The 18,022-nt window shown below is 39.0% G+C and overlaps 1 protein-coding gene across 3 annotated transcripts in view; it reads left to right on the forward strand.

Annotated features, from left to right (window-relative positions):
* The window catches only part of LOC149145904 (uncharacterized), a 29,669-nt gene extending 12,734 nt beyond the window's left edge, over positions 1 to 16,935 (forward strand). Inside the window, exons 2-7 of one of the 3 annotated variants that reach the window (XM_089450037.1) lie at positions 15,140 to 15,307; positions 15,505 to 15,636; positions 15,945 to 16,026; positions 16,149 to 16,265; positions 16,360 to 16,427; positions 16,570 to 16,935. In XM_089450037.1, coding sequence (XP_089306163.1) covers positions 15,140 to 15,307; positions 15,505 to 15,636; positions 15,945 to 16,026; positions 16,149 to 16,265; positions 16,360 to 16,427; positions 16,570 to 16,693 — 691 coding nt within the window. In that variant the 3' untranslated portion in view covers positions 16,694 to 16,935. Of the gene's footprint in view, positions 1 to 15,139; positions 15,308 to 15,504; positions 15,637 to 15,944; positions 16,027 to 16,148; positions 16,266 to 16,359; positions 16,428 to 16,569 lie in introns of those variants that run through there. The other 2 variants (XM_089450038.1, XR_016264981.1) reach the window with 2 other exon arrangements.
* The last annotated feature ends 1,087 nt before the right edge of the window (positions 16,936 to 18,022 follow it).

The following is an 18,022-nucleotide window of genomic DNA, read 5'->3' on the forward strand; positions in this document are numbered from 1 at the left end:
ATGTATCATACCATTCTCTACTGACCAGAAGTCAGTCACATATAAAGAGTATCTCATGCCACTCTCTTACTGATCCGAAATCAATTCCAAATAAAGAGAGTGCCTCATACCACTCTTACTGAGCCGAAATCAGTTCCAAATAAAGAGTGTCTTATACCACTCTTACTGATCCGAAGTCAGTTCCAGTTGATCCCATATCAATATCATCCTAGCATAGGGAGTACAGTAGTACACGAATCTCTTGAGATATCTCTGTGGCACAATCAACTATGGTTTGAGATACAATGCCGGGAATTTGAGGCTACATGGATATAATGATGCTCGCTGGGTTGGCAGTGTGGTGGATCGTAAGAGCACGCCTGGATGTTGCTTCTCATTGGGGCCTGCTTCAATATCTCGGATGAGCAGGAAGCATAAATCAGTTGCATTAAGCACTGCCGAGGCCGAATACATTGCTACTAGTATGGCCTGTTGTAACGCTGTTTGGTTAAGGAAGCTCTTCAGCGAGCTATTTGAGCACGTGTTGGATACCATCGTGATCTTTTGCGACAACCAAAGTGGGATTTACCTTTCAAATAATCCCGTGTTCCACAACCGCTCCAAGCACATTGATATCAAGTACCACTTTATCTGGGATATGGTACAACGAGGAACAATAAGGCTCCAACACTAAGACGGATGAGCAGGTCGCAGACATTCTCACGAAGCTCTCAGGGAAGGTCAAATTCTTAGCCTTCTGAGAGGCTTGGAGTTGTGGAAAGACCCTCCTAGGAGGGTCCCGCTTGATTTGGAAATTGAGCTCTGGGAGCTCCTGGAGGATTGGGAGTGACCATAGGGTGAGTGGTTCACCTTCCTCTACGTGGTGTGCTGTGCATAGGGTGAGTGGTTTACCTTCTCCTATGATACCCCATGATGGTTGACATGTGTGTAGGGTGAGTGGTTCACCTTCCCCTATGATTGCAGACACATGTATGTAGTGTGAGTGGTTCACCTTTCCCTATGATTGACATATGCATAGCATGAGTGGTTCACCTTCTCTTTTGGTATATGAGCAGGATGAGTTGTTCACCTTCTCCTTCTGATGCCCCAACATACATCCTACCCATGGAGTTCAGGACTCATAGGAAGTACCTCTCATCTGGTCAATGAGTTGGGAAAAGTGTTTAGGGATCATAGCACTACCGATGGATGCATCGTGTACTATCACACTCCTTATGACGATCTGGGATCATTTTGTTGGAAAGTAGCTAGGTTTGGTCTTCATAATGACATGTGTAATTGTGATTTTATGTAAATGATGTGAAGAAGAAAAATAAAATTATTATTGTAATGCTTCATGGGTTTCATGAGAAAGGAATTTTATTTTTAGATGGCTCCCATTGTGAGCCTTTAGGATTTGTCATCTAGTCATAAAAGTCAAAGAAAGTCAATGTCATGTATGAAGAACCCTTCTTAGGCATGTTACAAATGTATATAAGTCAATAGGATTGTCAAGTAGCCCTCCAAGTCAAGCACAAGTTATCCTTCTTCAAGTCGGCTTCAAGATGAAATATAAAACTCATGTCGACTCACCTAAATTGGAGACACAACTCTTCATATGGTCATGTTGGCTAATATACATGGACATACTACTATAAATAGGTAGCTCGGCCTATTCCACAGTCAAGCAGTTTGATCACCTTTGAAATTTGGCTGACAATTGCAGAGACAAAATTCAGTGAAAGAGCTCGGATAAGGGTACAAAAACTCAGCCTTGTTGCAGAAAGAATTTCGGAAAATTCCAGAGTGAAGTTCGGATAGATCACAAGGATATTCTTTGCATAATTTTCCGAGATAGAAAGCGGATTACAGTGAAGATCAAGAAGGCTGAACTTCGGTGAATGTTTCATTGCTATATCTCGGTGCCTCCACAACAAATAAGTTTGGTGCTATCACAGTGATAAGGGTTTACAGCTACTATGGTGAGAGGATTTCGATGCTACCATAGCAAGAGGATTTCGGTGCTACCACAATGAAAGGATCTCTATGCTACACAGCGAATAAGATCTCGGTACTACCACAGTAAGAAGATCTCGGTGGTGATAGTGTCTAGGTGCTAAGAAGGTGGAAGTGGAAGAGGAATCGAGAAGAGGAAGGAGCAAATGGTTGAATGCCATGAGAACTTGTGTCTTGGTCTAATAGATTTGACTAGGATATCTCCATGAAAAATATGAAGACTCTAATAGATTTTGAAAAAGGATGAGGCCTTTGACTATATATATATATATATATATCTTTGGGAGATGTGTTGATATGTATGCAGGACACTGATGCAAATTTGTAGATGTCATGATGAAAAACCATCACAAAGTTAATGGTGTTTTTAATGTTCATTCCCTTATTTTTGAACAAATATGTGGACGGGTTTATGTAGAGTTGCCAAGGGAAGATCTATGGGTGTCTTCCACCACCAATGCACATGTAGTAGGATGAAAGATCCTTAAGTAAACATGGCATGAAGAAAGCATCATGGCATGAATGAAGGCTAGATATGGACAGATGGATCACTTTTCGATGATGACATGGCTGACTCATGGATGAAAGTGATGGACGGTCGGCGCCCTATGTATAAGTCTCAAACATGAAGACTCTTAGATAACGAAAAGAAGATCATGACATTGTGAGGAGGCGTTCTTCAAGCAGTTGGTTGTCCCATCACCTCCACTCGAGGAGTTGCTGTAGGTCCCTAATTAAGAGGGAGTCTGGAAATAAGTTTCTTACTTGGAAGAAACTTGTAAAATTCCTAAGCCAAGAGGGAGCTTAGGTACATTCCTTCTGTAGGAATGAGTACATTCCTTTATTGGAATAGATATGTCCTCCCTAATGAAGAGGGAGAAATAGAAACATCATTCTTGTCTTCACTTAGGAAGACAGAATGGAGGATTGGGTAAGCATCTGGCATCCGTTGCTCTTTGAGGATGTATTTGGGCATCCAAGAAAAGAGTAGTTGTTGAGGACCGATATTCTTTGAGGACTGGGAATCCAAGATTAGAATAGACCTGGTCGAACACACCCTGAGAACCCGAGTGGGGTATGTTCCGGGAGAGACAATGATGAGGGTGTCTATAAATCATTAGTCTTGCCAAAATTGTGCTCAGATCTCGTGGAGAGATAAACTTGTTAATCAAGGCCTTGCTATGTGACAATGTTGGTTGATATGGTGCTATACAGATGGGTTACCAATTTGATTCTTCTTATGAGAAATTATTTAGATTGAGAATGATCAAGTACCATTGTGAATACCTCCCTAGTTAAGAGGGAGTGTTGGAAAGTAACTAGGTTCAGTCTTCATAATGACATGTGTAATTGTGATTTTATGTAAATGATGTAAAGAAGAAAAATAAAATTATTATTGTAATGCTTGCCTCATGGGTTTCATGAGCAAGGAATTTTATTTTTAGATGGCTCCCATTGTGAGCCTTTAGGATTTGTCATCTAGTCATAAAAGTCAAAGAGAGTCAATGTCATGTATGAAGAACCCTTCTTGGGCATGTTACAAATGTATATAAGTCAATAGGAGTGTCAAGTAGCCCTCCAAGACAAGCACAAGTTATCCTTCTCAAGTCGGGTTCAAGATGAAATTTAGAACTTATGTCGGCTCACCTAAATTGGAGACACAACTCTTCATATGGTCATGTCGGCTAATAGACATGGACAAACTACTATAAACAGGTAGCTCGGCCTATTCCACAGTCAAGCAGTTCGATCACCTTTGAAATTTAGATGACAATTACAGAGACAAAATTCAGTGAAAGAACTTGGATAAGGGTACAGAAACTCGGCCTTATTGTAGAAAGAATTTTGGAAAATTTCAGAGTGAAGTTCAGATAGATCATAGGGATATTCTTTGCATAATTTTTTGAGATAGAAAACGGATTACAATGAAGATCAATAAGGCAGAACTTCGGTGATATATCACAATAAATGTTTCAGTGCTATATCTTGGTGCCTCCACAACAAATAAGTCTGGTGCTATCACAGTGATAAGGTTTCAGGGCTACTACAATGAGAGGATTTTGGTGCTACCACAACAAGAGGACTTTGGTGCTACCACAACCAAAGGATCTTTGTGCTACCACAGTGAATAGGATCTCAGTACTAAGAAGATCTCAGCGGTGATAGTGTCTTGGTGCTAAGAAGGTCGAAGTGGAAGAGGAATCGAGAAGAGGAAAGGAGTAAAAGGTTGACTGTCAAGAGAACTTGTGTCTTGGCCTTGGAGTGGCAAATAGGTCAAGCGTCGTGGTCTTGGTATTCGTCAATTGGAATCTCAATAAGAAGAATTTGTGGGTGTTTTCCTCTCAGTGTGAGAGGTTTTGGCCTTTGCTGATAGCCTACATTCTGTGTCTCTTGCCTATTTATGTTCATGCATCGTTAGCTGTTTGATGATGCAGAACACTAATAACCTAAGTAAATGAAGATCCTAATCTAAAGAAGTAAAAAGCAATCACAAACAATTACTAATTGAAGAGAAATCACCTAATACTTGATGCCCTATATTTCTCAACACATTTGAGGTTCTACCTCTGGACAAAATTTTGTAAGTGGAGAGTGGTAAGGTCTTTTGACTCACTTTCAATCAATTCTTCTTCATTATTACTTCATGGTTCAGTAGAGTAGAGCAGAGCAGAACAGAGATGACAGAGATGGTGCATGACGAAAGGATGGCATGATGACGACAAATGGATTGGCAGGTGCAATTCTACCTAGTTGAGAGGGAGTGTTAAAATTGGCAACTAGAGCCAAATTCCACCTTAGGATAATTCATTTGATGGAGATGATGATTGCATTGGATTCCTCTTTTCGAGAGGTCTAAGATTGATATAAAGATCATCTAATTCGGACAAGCAGAAGTGTGATTTTGAATTTATGACCACACGTGCAAATTGTTTAGGTCGACCTCAACTTAATGTAGCTCAAGAAGCCCAATGGATGTCTCTTCACCCACAAAGAATTGTATAAATAGAAGACATCTCACACCTCATTTGGACATCCATCACTCACACATTCTTCTTTCTTCATCAAATTGGTTTGTATAGCTTGGGCAACCTCTCTCTCTCTCTCACGTGTGGCAAGGAGGACGATTTTATGGGCTTATAGGTCGAATTTCATATTTCAGGAACATGGTTGACTAGCATTGACCAAGGTGCACCTGTCTGACTTTGACTTTGGTTTTTGGGCCTAAGATTCAATTTTCTTAGGTTGCATTGCTCGGCACAAAAATCGAGGAATTTTGGGCTCGTTGACCTGCGTTGACTTCAGGTTTGACTACTGTTTCACCGCAGAAAATTACAATAGTCTTCTCTCCTTTGACCATGTTTGACCGAGTTGTTTTGGGCTGAATTTATCCTCCTAATCAGGGCGAGTTTGACCAAGGAAGACTGAGCTACTTCAAGGAAGAATTGTTGCTGTTTTGACCAATGCTACCTTTCTGGTTAGGGCTAAAGTTTGACTGTAGAATTTGACAGGGCTAGTTTGACTTTGTATTGGGCTCGTCTATTTGACTTTTGTATTCTCTCTCCGTTGAACTGTTGAATAATGATAAGAAGATTTGATCAAAGGGTTTTCCCCACATTGGGGTTTTTCCCTGGCATCCGCGAAATCCGATGTTCTCTTGTCTTAGCTTGTCTTTTGTATTTGTTTTTATGTTCTATCTGCATTTACTATCAATGTGATTAATGGTTAATGTGATTGCTACTAGAAATAATTGGATATTGTTATTGGGCTGCTAAAGGAACATTGAGGTAAATTGTGTTAAGCATAGAACATACCATTGTTTTATCTAAAATTAACAAGACCTCATATCAACAAGAAAGGATCAATTAAAGATGGTTTTGACTCTACCTTAGGAAGGAGGAGAAGTTTCTATTGTTTGCTCCTTTAAGGAGATCAAGGGTTTGTTTTATATTGGGAAAGAGGGCCAAAGCCCTAGAAGTTGGCCTAAAGACCTGAGGTTGATAAACTGACTGAATCGAGGTAGTAAGAAGGCTAGTCGAGGCCTTAAGGAGTAGGCCATAGGTTAGAGAGGAAGGGTCGAGAGGCTTCAAAGGATTGAGAGCAAGATCGAGTTATCTCACGCCTAGGAAAAGGCCAACATGTTGATTTTTCAAGTGCAATATAAACAAACGCAATTTCTAAAATTGATAATTACTTCCATTGATATTTATATTACTTTAGCACATTCTAGTTTATCATTAAGCAATTATACTTTAGAAATTTCAACCATAAATGCAATAGAACAATAGAGATCAGAGTAGAAGAACGATGCACAATAGACACCAAATTTTTACCCTAGGAAAACCCTAACTAGGGAAAAACCCAACAACCTTGTAGAAGAACAATGCACAATAGACACCAAAATTTTACCCTAGGAAAACCCTAACTAGGGAAAAACCCAACAACCTTGTAGAAGAACAATGCACAATAGACACCAAAATTTTACCCTAGGAAAACCCTAACTAGGGAAAAACCCAATAAATTTTTCTAAGGATAAATTGTCCAATTCAACAAGTTTCCTAGTCAAACAAGGTCAAACTGCACACATAAACAAATGAATCAAACTTGGTCAAACATACCAACATTTTAGCGTTCCTGCTATTACCTCAAAAGTTTGGTCAACCCTAGTTAACAAGGCTGAATTTAGGCCTTTTGCAACTCCTCCAAAGTTTGGTCGTCCTGCAATCCACTGCCCAGAAAAACTGACTAGAAAATCTCAGAATTGCCTCAGAAGTTTGGTCAACCCTAGTCAACAAGTCTTTTGCAGTGCCTTCGAAGTTTGGTCATCCTGCAGTCCACTGTCCAGAAAAACTAACTAGGTAATCTCAATCCTATAGCCACATGTGCAAACTAGCTTGCTCGTGCGGCTTAAGGAGCCCGAAAGGTGTCTCTTTTCACTAAGCCGACTTGTAACTTTTGGAGGCAAAATAAATTCAAATTTAAATTCCTTCCTTTTTATTTCACTGACTTAAGTTCAAATTTGTATTTTTCTTTTTCTTTTGTGGGCTAATACAATTAATGAATACCGAACACAACTACCAAAATTCAACTGAGTAAAGGTGCCTTTGGGTTTGATATTCATGGAAGAATCATTGGTCTAGCCCAAGGAATTTCTAGGACCAAATTTGTTTTAGAAGTCTGTGTCGAAGTGCTGGTTGAGATTCTACTAATGGCCTTAGCTGTTATTCAGAATTTACGACTGTGGACAGAAGTATCTTCCCTAGACCTAGAACAACAAAAAACAAAAATATTAAGTTCCCCTGAGAGAAATTGGAGAATGGAAAGATGCTTACTTGTGATTTGTTGCAAGTTCTTCTCTCCTCTTGGCTTGTAAGCTCCAATCGTAGCTTCGATCGCTATAATTAGAACCTGCACAAACAATCAACGCAAGCCAAAGATCTATGACATCTATGTAGCATTATCCAATCACTTTATTCGATGGATCAACATAACATTGAAACATATGAATGTAAAAATAACATAACGCATAGGAAAATTGTATACTCTTTGTATTAATATGAAATGGAGAGAGTTTACAACCAAAAATGGAAGCTGATCTTGTAGATATCTCCCCAAGATGTCTTGTCCTTCCTCGTCACAAAACACACCTCAATGTCACCCTAATTCATGGAAATGATAACTCTTTTAGGATCAAAACAACAACACGAGGGTATGACTAGCCTCCAAAAGCCAACCCTGATGTTGTAGATGTCTAGACTCTATAGATTTATAGGAGAGTGTGGTAGTTTAGGAATTCTTATCCATGTACCAATCTAGGCTTGAGATCCACTCTTGATGGGAGGATGAGCTCAAGGGATAGGAGGTGAAGTCTCCAAGGTAGGATCAGATTGGATTCAAAGTTCTTATCTAAGGTAAATGGTTGTAAAAACTATTGGAAGCATCTGGAAGAGGAAGCTTCGAGATTCTTTTTATTTTTCCTGAATTTCTAGAATCAACGCACCCCTAACAAGGGACAACCTGTTGCTGATCAACGCTGGTGCAAAATTGGGCAACCTACTGCTGAATGTAGGTCCCTAAAGGGCCAGGGTGCGCTGGGCCTTAAAAGCACTGAGATGAAGCAGTTAGACCCAAAAACGCAGGGATTTGGGAGAGTCATGCTTAGGGATTTGTGTAGGGATGATGACAAGGTGTTCATGGATGTTGATTGATCCAGTTTGTAGGCCTATTGACCAGATGTGACAAAATGGCCTATAATATCAGCCCTAGTTCCAGGAGGGTCGAAGAGCCTCAGTTCAAGAGCAAGGAAGCCGAGAAGCCTTAGTTCAGAGGGTAAAAGCAACTAAAATACCCCAAACTTGTGAAGAAACCAGTGAAGTTGTCTTTTTGTGTAGGAGGTCTTCTAAAATCTATTTAAGGAGGTTTAAGTAGCATGGTTTGATGCTTCCTAGAATTGTAATCCATACTTGTAAACCTTAGATTGTAGAAAAGACTCTTCATTATAAAATGATTATGAAGTCTATTAGCAACCGTGTATATAGAGCTTTTGATTGATACCTTGCATATGCTATTGAAAATAAATTATACTACTCTGGTGTCGTCACTTAATTCTTTTCATAATAGATTGGAAGATTGTTTGATTCAATGAAGCCAGAACTAGAGGGAGCTAATCTCTAGTTCCTAGTTCTCAGATTGACACTTATCATTGTTTGAAGAAGTAAGGCTTCAACAAAGTTTGAAGGAAGTAATCTCAGTATGCTTTCTCTTTGAAGGGTATAAAACCATTCTCTCAAAATTTGAAAAATCTTGCAAGGTGAATCTTGGAGGATTAAACAAGTAGACGAGTACCTCAAACTTAAGTGCAAACTATACCTTTGAAAGTGCAAACAGGTTTGAAAATGCAAACCCAAGTTCAAATTGTACCTCTATCATAGAGCATAATCAATGTGTTGATTTCTACTTGCAGATATGGTCAAGTCAAGGGCATTCAAAAGTTTATAGTGAAGAAGGGACTGAGACTGAGTACAAGATAAAGTCGAGTAGAAGCTTAAACAATGACTTATGTTTAGGCCTGGAGAAGGGACTGAGACTGAGTACAAGATAAAGTCGAGTAGAAGCTTAAACAATGACTTATGTTTAGGCCTGGAGAAGGGACTGAGACTGAGTACAAGATAAAGCCGAGTAGAAGCTTAAACAATGACTTATGTTTAGGCCTGTTTAGACAACTTCAAAGGACTGTGTTGAATCTTGTTTAGGAAGCCATCTAGAGGTAGAATCAAGAATGTTGTCACTAATGAGGTCTAGTTCAAGGCACTTGCTAAAAGAAGGCTGATCTGAAAGAAGAATGTTGCCATAAGTCTTGTACAAGTATGTGATGCCTTGTATATGTTGTTGAAATTGCATCGACTGAGATATGATAAGTAGATTGAAAATTAAAAGCAGGAAGAGTCATAACACTTGTGCTAAAATGCCCCCTCTTGGAAGAGTTGATAGACTTAGGATTCTATAAAAACCCTAGATGACTTGAAGGTTATGACTTGATTAAGGGTTTGTGAAACCTTAGAACGTGATCAACAATGATCAAGAACGCTGAGTGCTAGTAGGAGTATGCACTTAAATGCCATTAACTTGCAGTTGAGTCTTTGGTGTAGATGGACAAACTTGTGGATGGAGAAACCCTAGCTCATACAATTCATGCTAGGAAGGAAAGGCAAGCAACATGCATTAGGAGTTGACGATGAGGATGAGAATGATGAATTTCAATGATTTCTACATGAAGGCAAGGATCAAGAGAGAGTTGACAATTCCTTACAATCCTCAGATCAAAAGACGATTTCTTTATATCTTTATTTCTTCATTATTGCTTTATTTTTGGGTCAGCGTCTTGTCGTCATATCTTTTGCTTGGTTATAATCGTTTCTTCCATGACCTCCTAATGAGGGTTGCAGATACATCGTGAAGGCTGCCAAGGTTCTGGCAGCAAGTGGAAGCATCGGGAAAAACAAAGCAAAGCTTGTGGCAAGAGGATTCTTCTATGATCGGGCATAAACTCAGCTAGAGTGATTTGTGTTCAAGAGGGAGAAATTGTACTGACATCTAGAACCATGCTTGATGACCGAAAGAGCTCCTAGTTTAGAGGGAGTAATCTGGCCAGCAAGTTTGAAGGATATGATGGAGAAAATTGTGCCAAAGAGAAGTCAGTGGTGACTTCCAGGTGGATCTACAACATTAAGTATGTGGTAGATGGCACCATAGAGAAGTACAAAGCTAGATTTGTGAGGATTCTCTTTAGGAAGAGGGAGAGGACTATGGGGATTTGCTCCAGTTGTCAGGTACATTTCTTTTAGAACTTTTATTTCTATTGCTTTTGTTGAAGGTTACATCAGATGGATGTAAATACCACTTTCTTCGATGGATTAATCGAGGAAGAAGTGTACATAGAGCAACCTCAAGGCTTTGAGTTACATGAGAGGAAATATCATGTTTGCAGATTGAAGAATGTTTTGTGTGGATCTCGGGCATGGTATTCTCGAATTGATGGATATTTGATGAGTCTTTATTGATCTTGTTATCATATCCCGTGTTCTAATGGGAGCAGAAGGACTCACGTGACAGAGGGAGCAACAATAGTAGGAGTATTTGCTTATGTAATAGAGGGAGTAGTCAAGCCCTGCTTCAGTGTTAGAGGGAGTTGACCTCTGAGTTCAAGATGAAGGATGTTGGTTAAATACATTACTTCTTGGGACTAGAAGTGTGGCAAAAGTCGAGTGAGATCTCCCTTGGTCAAAGGAAGCATATTAGTACGATCTTTCAAAGGTTTGGGATGATGGACAACTAGTCCATGGCCACTCCCACGGTATCTAATTTGAAGAAGCTAAGTGGTAGAGGGAGCAACCGGGGTTGCCACAACAAGATCTGTTTGTGTTAGAAGGACCACCCAATTAGGGTGACCAAAAAGCAGCTGTGGTGATGGATCCAGTGAAGGAAACTGGTCAACTTATGGTTTAGCCAAGGCTTGCGGCACAACATGTGTTGAAGGTATCGACATGGTACATATCTCAAATGAAGTACAGTTGTAGGGATATGCATATTCAGATTGGGCAGATAGTGTTGAAGACAAGAAGAGCACATCAGGATGATGATTTAGTTTGGATTGTGCTATGATATCCTAGATGGGTGGGAAGCAGACATCCGTCGCACTTGAGACTGCAGAGGCCGAGTATATTGCAACTAGTTTGACGAGTTATGAGCAGTGTGGCTTTGGAAGCTACTCGCAGGATTGTTTGATCAGGTGCAGGAGACGACTATGATGACAGGTTGAAGCACATTGAGATCATGGTACCACCACATCCAAGACATGGTACAGAAGGGAGCAGTGAGGCTCCAATGCATTTCTATGGACGAGCAAGTTGTTGACATTCTCACAAAGCCTTTGTCTCAAGATGAAGTTTGTATACTTTAGGGACAAGCTTGGAGTGGTTGAGAATGTTTCCCTTGGTTAAAGGGAGTGTTGATGTTGTAGCATCAAGGGGTGAAGATTCCCTAGGTTAAGGGTATTGACTAGGAGCCATATAATGTGGCTTGGAGATTGGCCCAAATAGCATCAAGGGCTGGAGTGCTCCCCCAGTCAGGGGTTACCTGACAATATTGCCAATGGTTATTTGGCTAGTGGGTTGAGTGAGTGCCTTAAAACATTGGGCAAGTATTTTACGATTCAATAGAATGTGAGACATGTGGGAGTAGTAAATAGACCCTGGGTTTGACCATTGGTCAGGGGGTTCTTGACATGGCTCCAAGTGATGAATTGTTGAGCTGGTGACCCAGGACTAGTCTTATTGGAACGTGGTCAAAAGGTTCTGGCCATATTGCGATGGGTTTTGGCTAGTAGGTGATTAGATCCAGTCACAAGGGTATGTGACTAGTGAGTGACTAGATCCCTTTGCATGATGTTGATGCAAGATGCTTTCCAGATGTAGTGGATGGATACATCAACATAGCTAGCTCATTCAATATTTTCTTGGGATGGAGAATTTTTTCATCAAAATGTACATCTGAGGAAGTCAAAGAGAATACCTCTCTTGTGATGGGGGAGTGTTGAATTTTGTTAGTTGCAACCAATATTCTTCACTACAAGTTGACCCTCAAGAAAACTGAAAAAGAAGAATTAAAAAATTTAAATTTTGCCTCCAAAATGTGACGCTGGATCCAATTGTTTAAGTTGGCCCAATACTAAGAGAGTGCCCCTTGGGATACCTTAGATCACTATAAATGAGTCACTTGGCCTTCTCCACTTGACACAATTCGGATCTCACCAAAACCATCTGTTCTCTGTTCACACATGTGAAGGAGAGAGAGAAGACAACAATTTGACTTGTGTTGACCAAGACTATTTATGTTCAGTTTCACTAGGATTTTAGTCAATTGACTGAATCTATTTATGGGTAGTTTGATTGCAATTGACTAGGGTTTTCGAGGCAATTGGAGGAGGCTGAAATTTGACTTGTTTGACCAGACTTTGACCAAGTTGCAGGAGGTCGAAAAGGTGGTTTGTTTGACCAAGTTTCACTTATTGGGTTTTGTGATCAATTTGACCTATTTTGACTGGGAAAATCAAATTGTACTTTTGATGAATTGAATAATATCTCCTAATAAAAGATTGCTGGGTTTTTCCCTAGTTAGGGTTTTTTGAGGGTAAAAATTTGTATCCCGTGTTTGGTTGTCTCTTCGTGATCCTATTATCATTATTGTTTTATTGTTGAGATTTCTTATGCATAATTGCTTAATGATAATATGGATTAGTTAAGAAATCATTGGAAAGTAATTATTAGACTAGAAGATCATGAAAAATCAACAGTGTGTAGAGGGCTTGGTGCGTTTGATTAAATGCTAGTTCCATATTCTCAAACATGATAGAATCCAATGGAAGTGTTGCAATCCCTACGAGTCTTGAAAACCTAAAAGTAAAAACTTATAAGTTGGTGGATTTTAAGTGGGAATTATAATTCTACTTTCTCCATAGAAATCCAACGAGGTTGGAACTACTTTGAAACATCCTAAAACCCTTAATGGTAATGTTCAAAGTTTAAGCAAAAGGATGAAATTTGTTATCCTTTTACTCTTTGAATTTAACATTACCATTAATTACATAGAACTAATAAAATCCTAGGGTTGAATATCAAGCTTTCCGACTTACACATTATTGTTTTTAGGCAAAATTCAGAGGAGACATCCACACATCCCCTACCCCCAACAAGGGGGATGCCTACAAGCACCCATTTTGGGGAAACACGCCCCTCACTCTGGGGAAACATTTTTCCTTCCATTTCTTTGACATTCCCCAAAAGGGGGATGTGGGGAAATGTTTCGCTAGGTGTCCTTGTTGAAACTATTCCCCAGCTACATAGCCCACAAAATGAAAATGAAAAGTTGAAATTCAAATGTGTTCAAGTCTGCTTTAAAAGATAAATTTAAATTTCCTCCAAAAAGGCAAGTTGGCCCAGCTTTATGACCCATCTCTTGGCGCACCTTGGAACACTATAAAAAGGGCATTAGCCCTTCTCATTTGAGCCATCATCTTCAACAATTTTGGATCACTATCTATCTGTCGACACTTGCAAGAAAGGAGACCATCTGAGGCAGAATTTGAGGACGAATTATGTTTGTTCTGAGGAAAAAATTGAAAGGTGGAGTTATCTGTTTGTATAAGGCCAAAAGCCCTCAGGTCTGTTGTTTGTGTATCTGTTCTGAGAGGGCGGAGCCCTGGAGGAGGCCGAGAGCCTCAATTTTGGGTCTGAGGAGGGCCAAAGCCCTAGAATGCTGTTACATGAGGCCTCAGAACCAAAGACATGAAGTTAAGAGATGGCTATAGACATAGAAGAAGGGCCAAGACCTTGAGAGGATGCTGTTCATGGAAGAAGGGTTGGTTAAACCCTTGGAATTTCCAGGTTATCTTATAAATCTCATAATGTACTTTTGATAAACTGAATTTCTCCGAAGAAAAGACTGCTGGTTTTTTTCCTAGTTAGGGTTTTCCCAGGGTAAAAATTTGCATCTCTTGTGTTTGGCTGTCTCTTCATGATTCCACTGTCATTATTGTGTAACAGTTGAGATTTTCTATGTATAATTGCTTAATGATGAATGTGACACAAGAAGAATTAATTAAAAGATTATTGGAAGTAATTATCAGACTAGAATATCATGAAGAATCAACAGTCCCCTCGTCCCACGAGCGTGGAAAACATGGGGAAAGCAACCCCCACCTTGGGAGATGCATCCCCGTGGAACACTGCTTATCTTTATCTATATCCTTAAGGTTAGAGGGGAATCTGTTAATTTGCATAAAGGATCCATCCTCAGTTACTCGGTCAGCCAGTAGAACGACGGTTGGGTTCACTTGTCTTTTAACAGGCCAGAGCCTAACCTCCTTGAAATTTTTAACTTCCTTCTTTTTCATTTCAAATGCCTTATAGGATGGCAAGCATGGTTTCTTTGAAAGGAAGCCAATAATTAGTCTAGAATTCCATAGAAACATTACTTTCTGACAATTTAATTCCAGACATATATTTACCGCAGATTTTATTGAAAATCTTTTCATGTTTGGCCTGGTTATTAGTTATGCATCCCTGCAATTTTGCGAAGTCCCAGAAAATATTATATGCTCCTGAACATTTCTTCTTAGGGTTTCCTTTGGCAGCCCTTTAGAAACTAACATGATTCATTCTTGCTTGAGTGGATGCGATTCCTATTGGGGTGACGTTCCCTCTTTAAGGATTGTCTTTCAACAAAGGCATTTTTCATTCTTGCATTTGCATTTAATTTGCTTCTGCATTTTTTTTCAGTGATGTCAATTCTTGTTGTTCATTCTTGCATTTGCATTGGCATTTTTTTGAAAGATGCCAGTTGTTGACTTGATTTTGAAAGAAATTTAACTCACCAGATATAGAATATCTGGCATTTTCCCCAGAGCTATAGTACATTCGGTAAAATTCGTTAAGTACTGCAGATCTACCAAATGAAGACTAAAATTTATGTCATTTCCCATGTTTTGTATCCTTTAGGAAGAGTATTTTTGCCAAATGTTGCTAATGAAAAAGTAATGAGAGATTGAATATTAGACAGTGAAATTGTTTCTGTTCCTTACATTGTGCAGGCATATATGGAAGAAACTTCCCAAGCACAAACGGGAATCATGTACTTACCTGGATTGTTTATGGTTTTCGATGTACCTGGAAGAGGCACTATCCTTGAATGTCTTGAAATGGACAAAAGCAAAACGCATTTTTACCAAACAATATGTTTTCATTCCAATTGTTCACTGGTACCTTAAGATTTATTCGCTTCTCCATAATTAGTTGCTGTCTTTAGATGGAGCTTCATGTTCTCTCGTCTTTTCTGTGCTAGAATTTATTTAGAAGTTATAATGCAAGGTTGTACTTGGTCCAGGACCTTGCAGTAGTGGATTAATGCTGTCTTTTGTAGAAGGGATGTCTGATTAGCTTCTGCCTTCTTCTGTAGGGGTCATTGGAATCTTTTGATTCTCTGTCATTTTGGGGAGGATCTCAGTTCGGAAGCAAGAACACCATGTATGTTGCTCTTGGATTCACTGAAGGAAGCCGACCCAAACCGGCTTGAACCATTGATAAGAAAGTGAATTTCAACTCTTTGGAGATCTTTTTTCTTTTTTCCTTGTCTGTCTAATTGGTATCAGATCCACTCTTTCTCTTGCAAATTATCATTTTGTTTTCTACTTTTTTCGAAAAGATTGATTCTCGCCAATGTGTAAAAAATCAAATCTATGGTGATTCGAGTTTTGTTTATCATTTAATGATTAAATATCATTTTCAGGATTAACAGCACAGAATAAGTCATTTATGATTTAACAGTTGCATGTAGCAGATCATCATTTAGCTTTTCCTATAAGTCAGCTCAAGAGAGCTTTCATGTAATTTCTCCAGGTTCCTCATAGACCTTCATAAAGAGGATGGAAGGGAGGATGGTGACAAAATTATTGCAGAGATCCCTCTCTTGGTTCCTGAAGTAATACATTCTTGGGCTTGATACATCTGTCTGGAGTAGGCTAAAATATTTCTGCTGTCAATTTTTTTGTATCTGTGTAAGAAGCTTTTGCATCTAAACATCCAATATGACCGGCATTTCAGGTGCCTCAGCAGACAAATGGTAATGACTGTGGTGTTTTCCTGCTGCATTTTGTTGATAAATTTTTGAAACAGGCTCCAAAGAATTTTAGCATTTGTGAAGGCTGTTATCCTTATTTTGTGAGTATCTTCACGTCTTTCACTTTTTATCTTCACTGCCTTCTGTTGCTTGGACAAGGCACTTATGTCAAGTATAATTGTGATGGTTTTCCAGTTCACTAAGAATTGGTTCAAGTCTCATGAAATTGGAAAGCGTCGCAAGCATATCTATGATGTAATTTTGTAAGTTATGAATCCTTCAAATATTGCCATGTTGATAAAGATACCCTATGAATGCATTTGTCTATATTTAACTCAATTTCATTAGAGCATCTACACATGACTCATGAACCCAGACTTACACTGTATTGTCTATCTCATGCAGAAAGGACCGACATTCTGTAAGCCAGATGACAGAGAGGAGAATTTCAACTAGAAGTAAAAAGCTCCATGGTTTTCTTAATAGTGATCACGGGTCAAAGTGGATTGATCTTTCAACTGCTGCTTAAGATGTTGCAAGAATCGTAAAAAAGTTAATTGTGGGCTTGTAGTTCTACACCTATGGGAGAGGAAGATTGATTTCTTAACAAAATACCGTATTTTTTTATTGCCAATTTCTGAAACGTAGAGAGATTGTTATCTCTTAAACTGGATAACAAATAGTAAATCTCCAACTCAATTATTCTTTGTTTAACAGACAAAATTCTCTGGGTAACTATCTATCAATCCTGGAAACCATTTCTCATGGGCATGATAATTTGTTTAACAGACAAAATTCTCTGGGTAACTATCTATCAATCCTGGAAACCATTTCTCATGGGCATGAAATGCTTTACTGGAAACCGTCCTGCAAAAGTTTCTGTGATACTAGAACAGGTCAGTAGTTTCCAACCATTACTGGATTACGCTTGAGCTGTTTCTTGACAGCTTCCAGAAACTGCTGGCTGTTTTTGATGAGTTACAGTTCAGTAGTTGTCAACTGTAACTGGAAAACGCTCAAGCTGTTTCCTGACAGTTTCTAGAAACTGCTGGCTGTTTTTTATATTTTCACTTTTATTTACCTAATCAACATAAAAAGCATCTAACCTGACCTTAATAGCCCCAGTAACTCCAACCCATTCAAATAAAAAGCCTTGTAACTCGAAAAGACAGTTTCTGAAAATTGCTGGTTGTTTTTTTTATGATTTCACTTTTATTTACGTAATCAACATAAAAAACATCTAACCTAACCTTGAAATGCCCCAGTAACTCCAAGCCATCAAAATAAAAACCTTGTAACTAAAAGAGGGTATATATTTCTGATTTCACAAAAACAACAGCAAACCAGCAAAAAAATAGCACTGACAAGTGCTTTTTGGTCAGAGTTTTACTAGATGATGATAATGAACTAGATCTTTCCTATTTGCTGGAAAAAATATATATTATATAGGGCTTCCGCAGGAGAAAAGTGTACAGAATTTACGAAAGCTGAGGGCCTCCTGAACCGGTTTGTGCTGCCAATTATGACAAAGAAAACCGTACTTTTGTTTTTTCCCGGAAGCTAATACATGTAATCTAAAGAACATATGTCTCGCCAAACAGAACTATATCAGAAAGGCGTTGTCTACCAAGGCAGAGGAAATGGAGGAATTGCGTGTGGAAAAGATTTTTTTGTAGTAGCAGCATTGTTTGAGTCATGTTTTTGATGGCGGAAATGGATTCAGCATCATTAAAAACCTCTGGGACACCTAAAATTTTGAAGTTTAAGAACTGTAACCAGGATTTATATAAATCCTGCCAAATTTTATCAAAATATTGCTAAAATTTCTATAATTTTTAGGTAAAAAAGCAGTCTAGTT

This window comes from Pinus tabuliformis, chromosome X (genome assembly GCF_031772625.1).
Source record: "Pinus tabuliformis cultivar Carrire ecotype Pingquan chromosome X, CPIR1, whole genome shotgun sequence".
NCBI classification, from domain to species: domain Eukaryota; kingdom Viridiplantae; phylum Streptophyta; class Pinopsida; order Pinales; family Pinaceae; genus Pinus; species Pinus tabuliformis.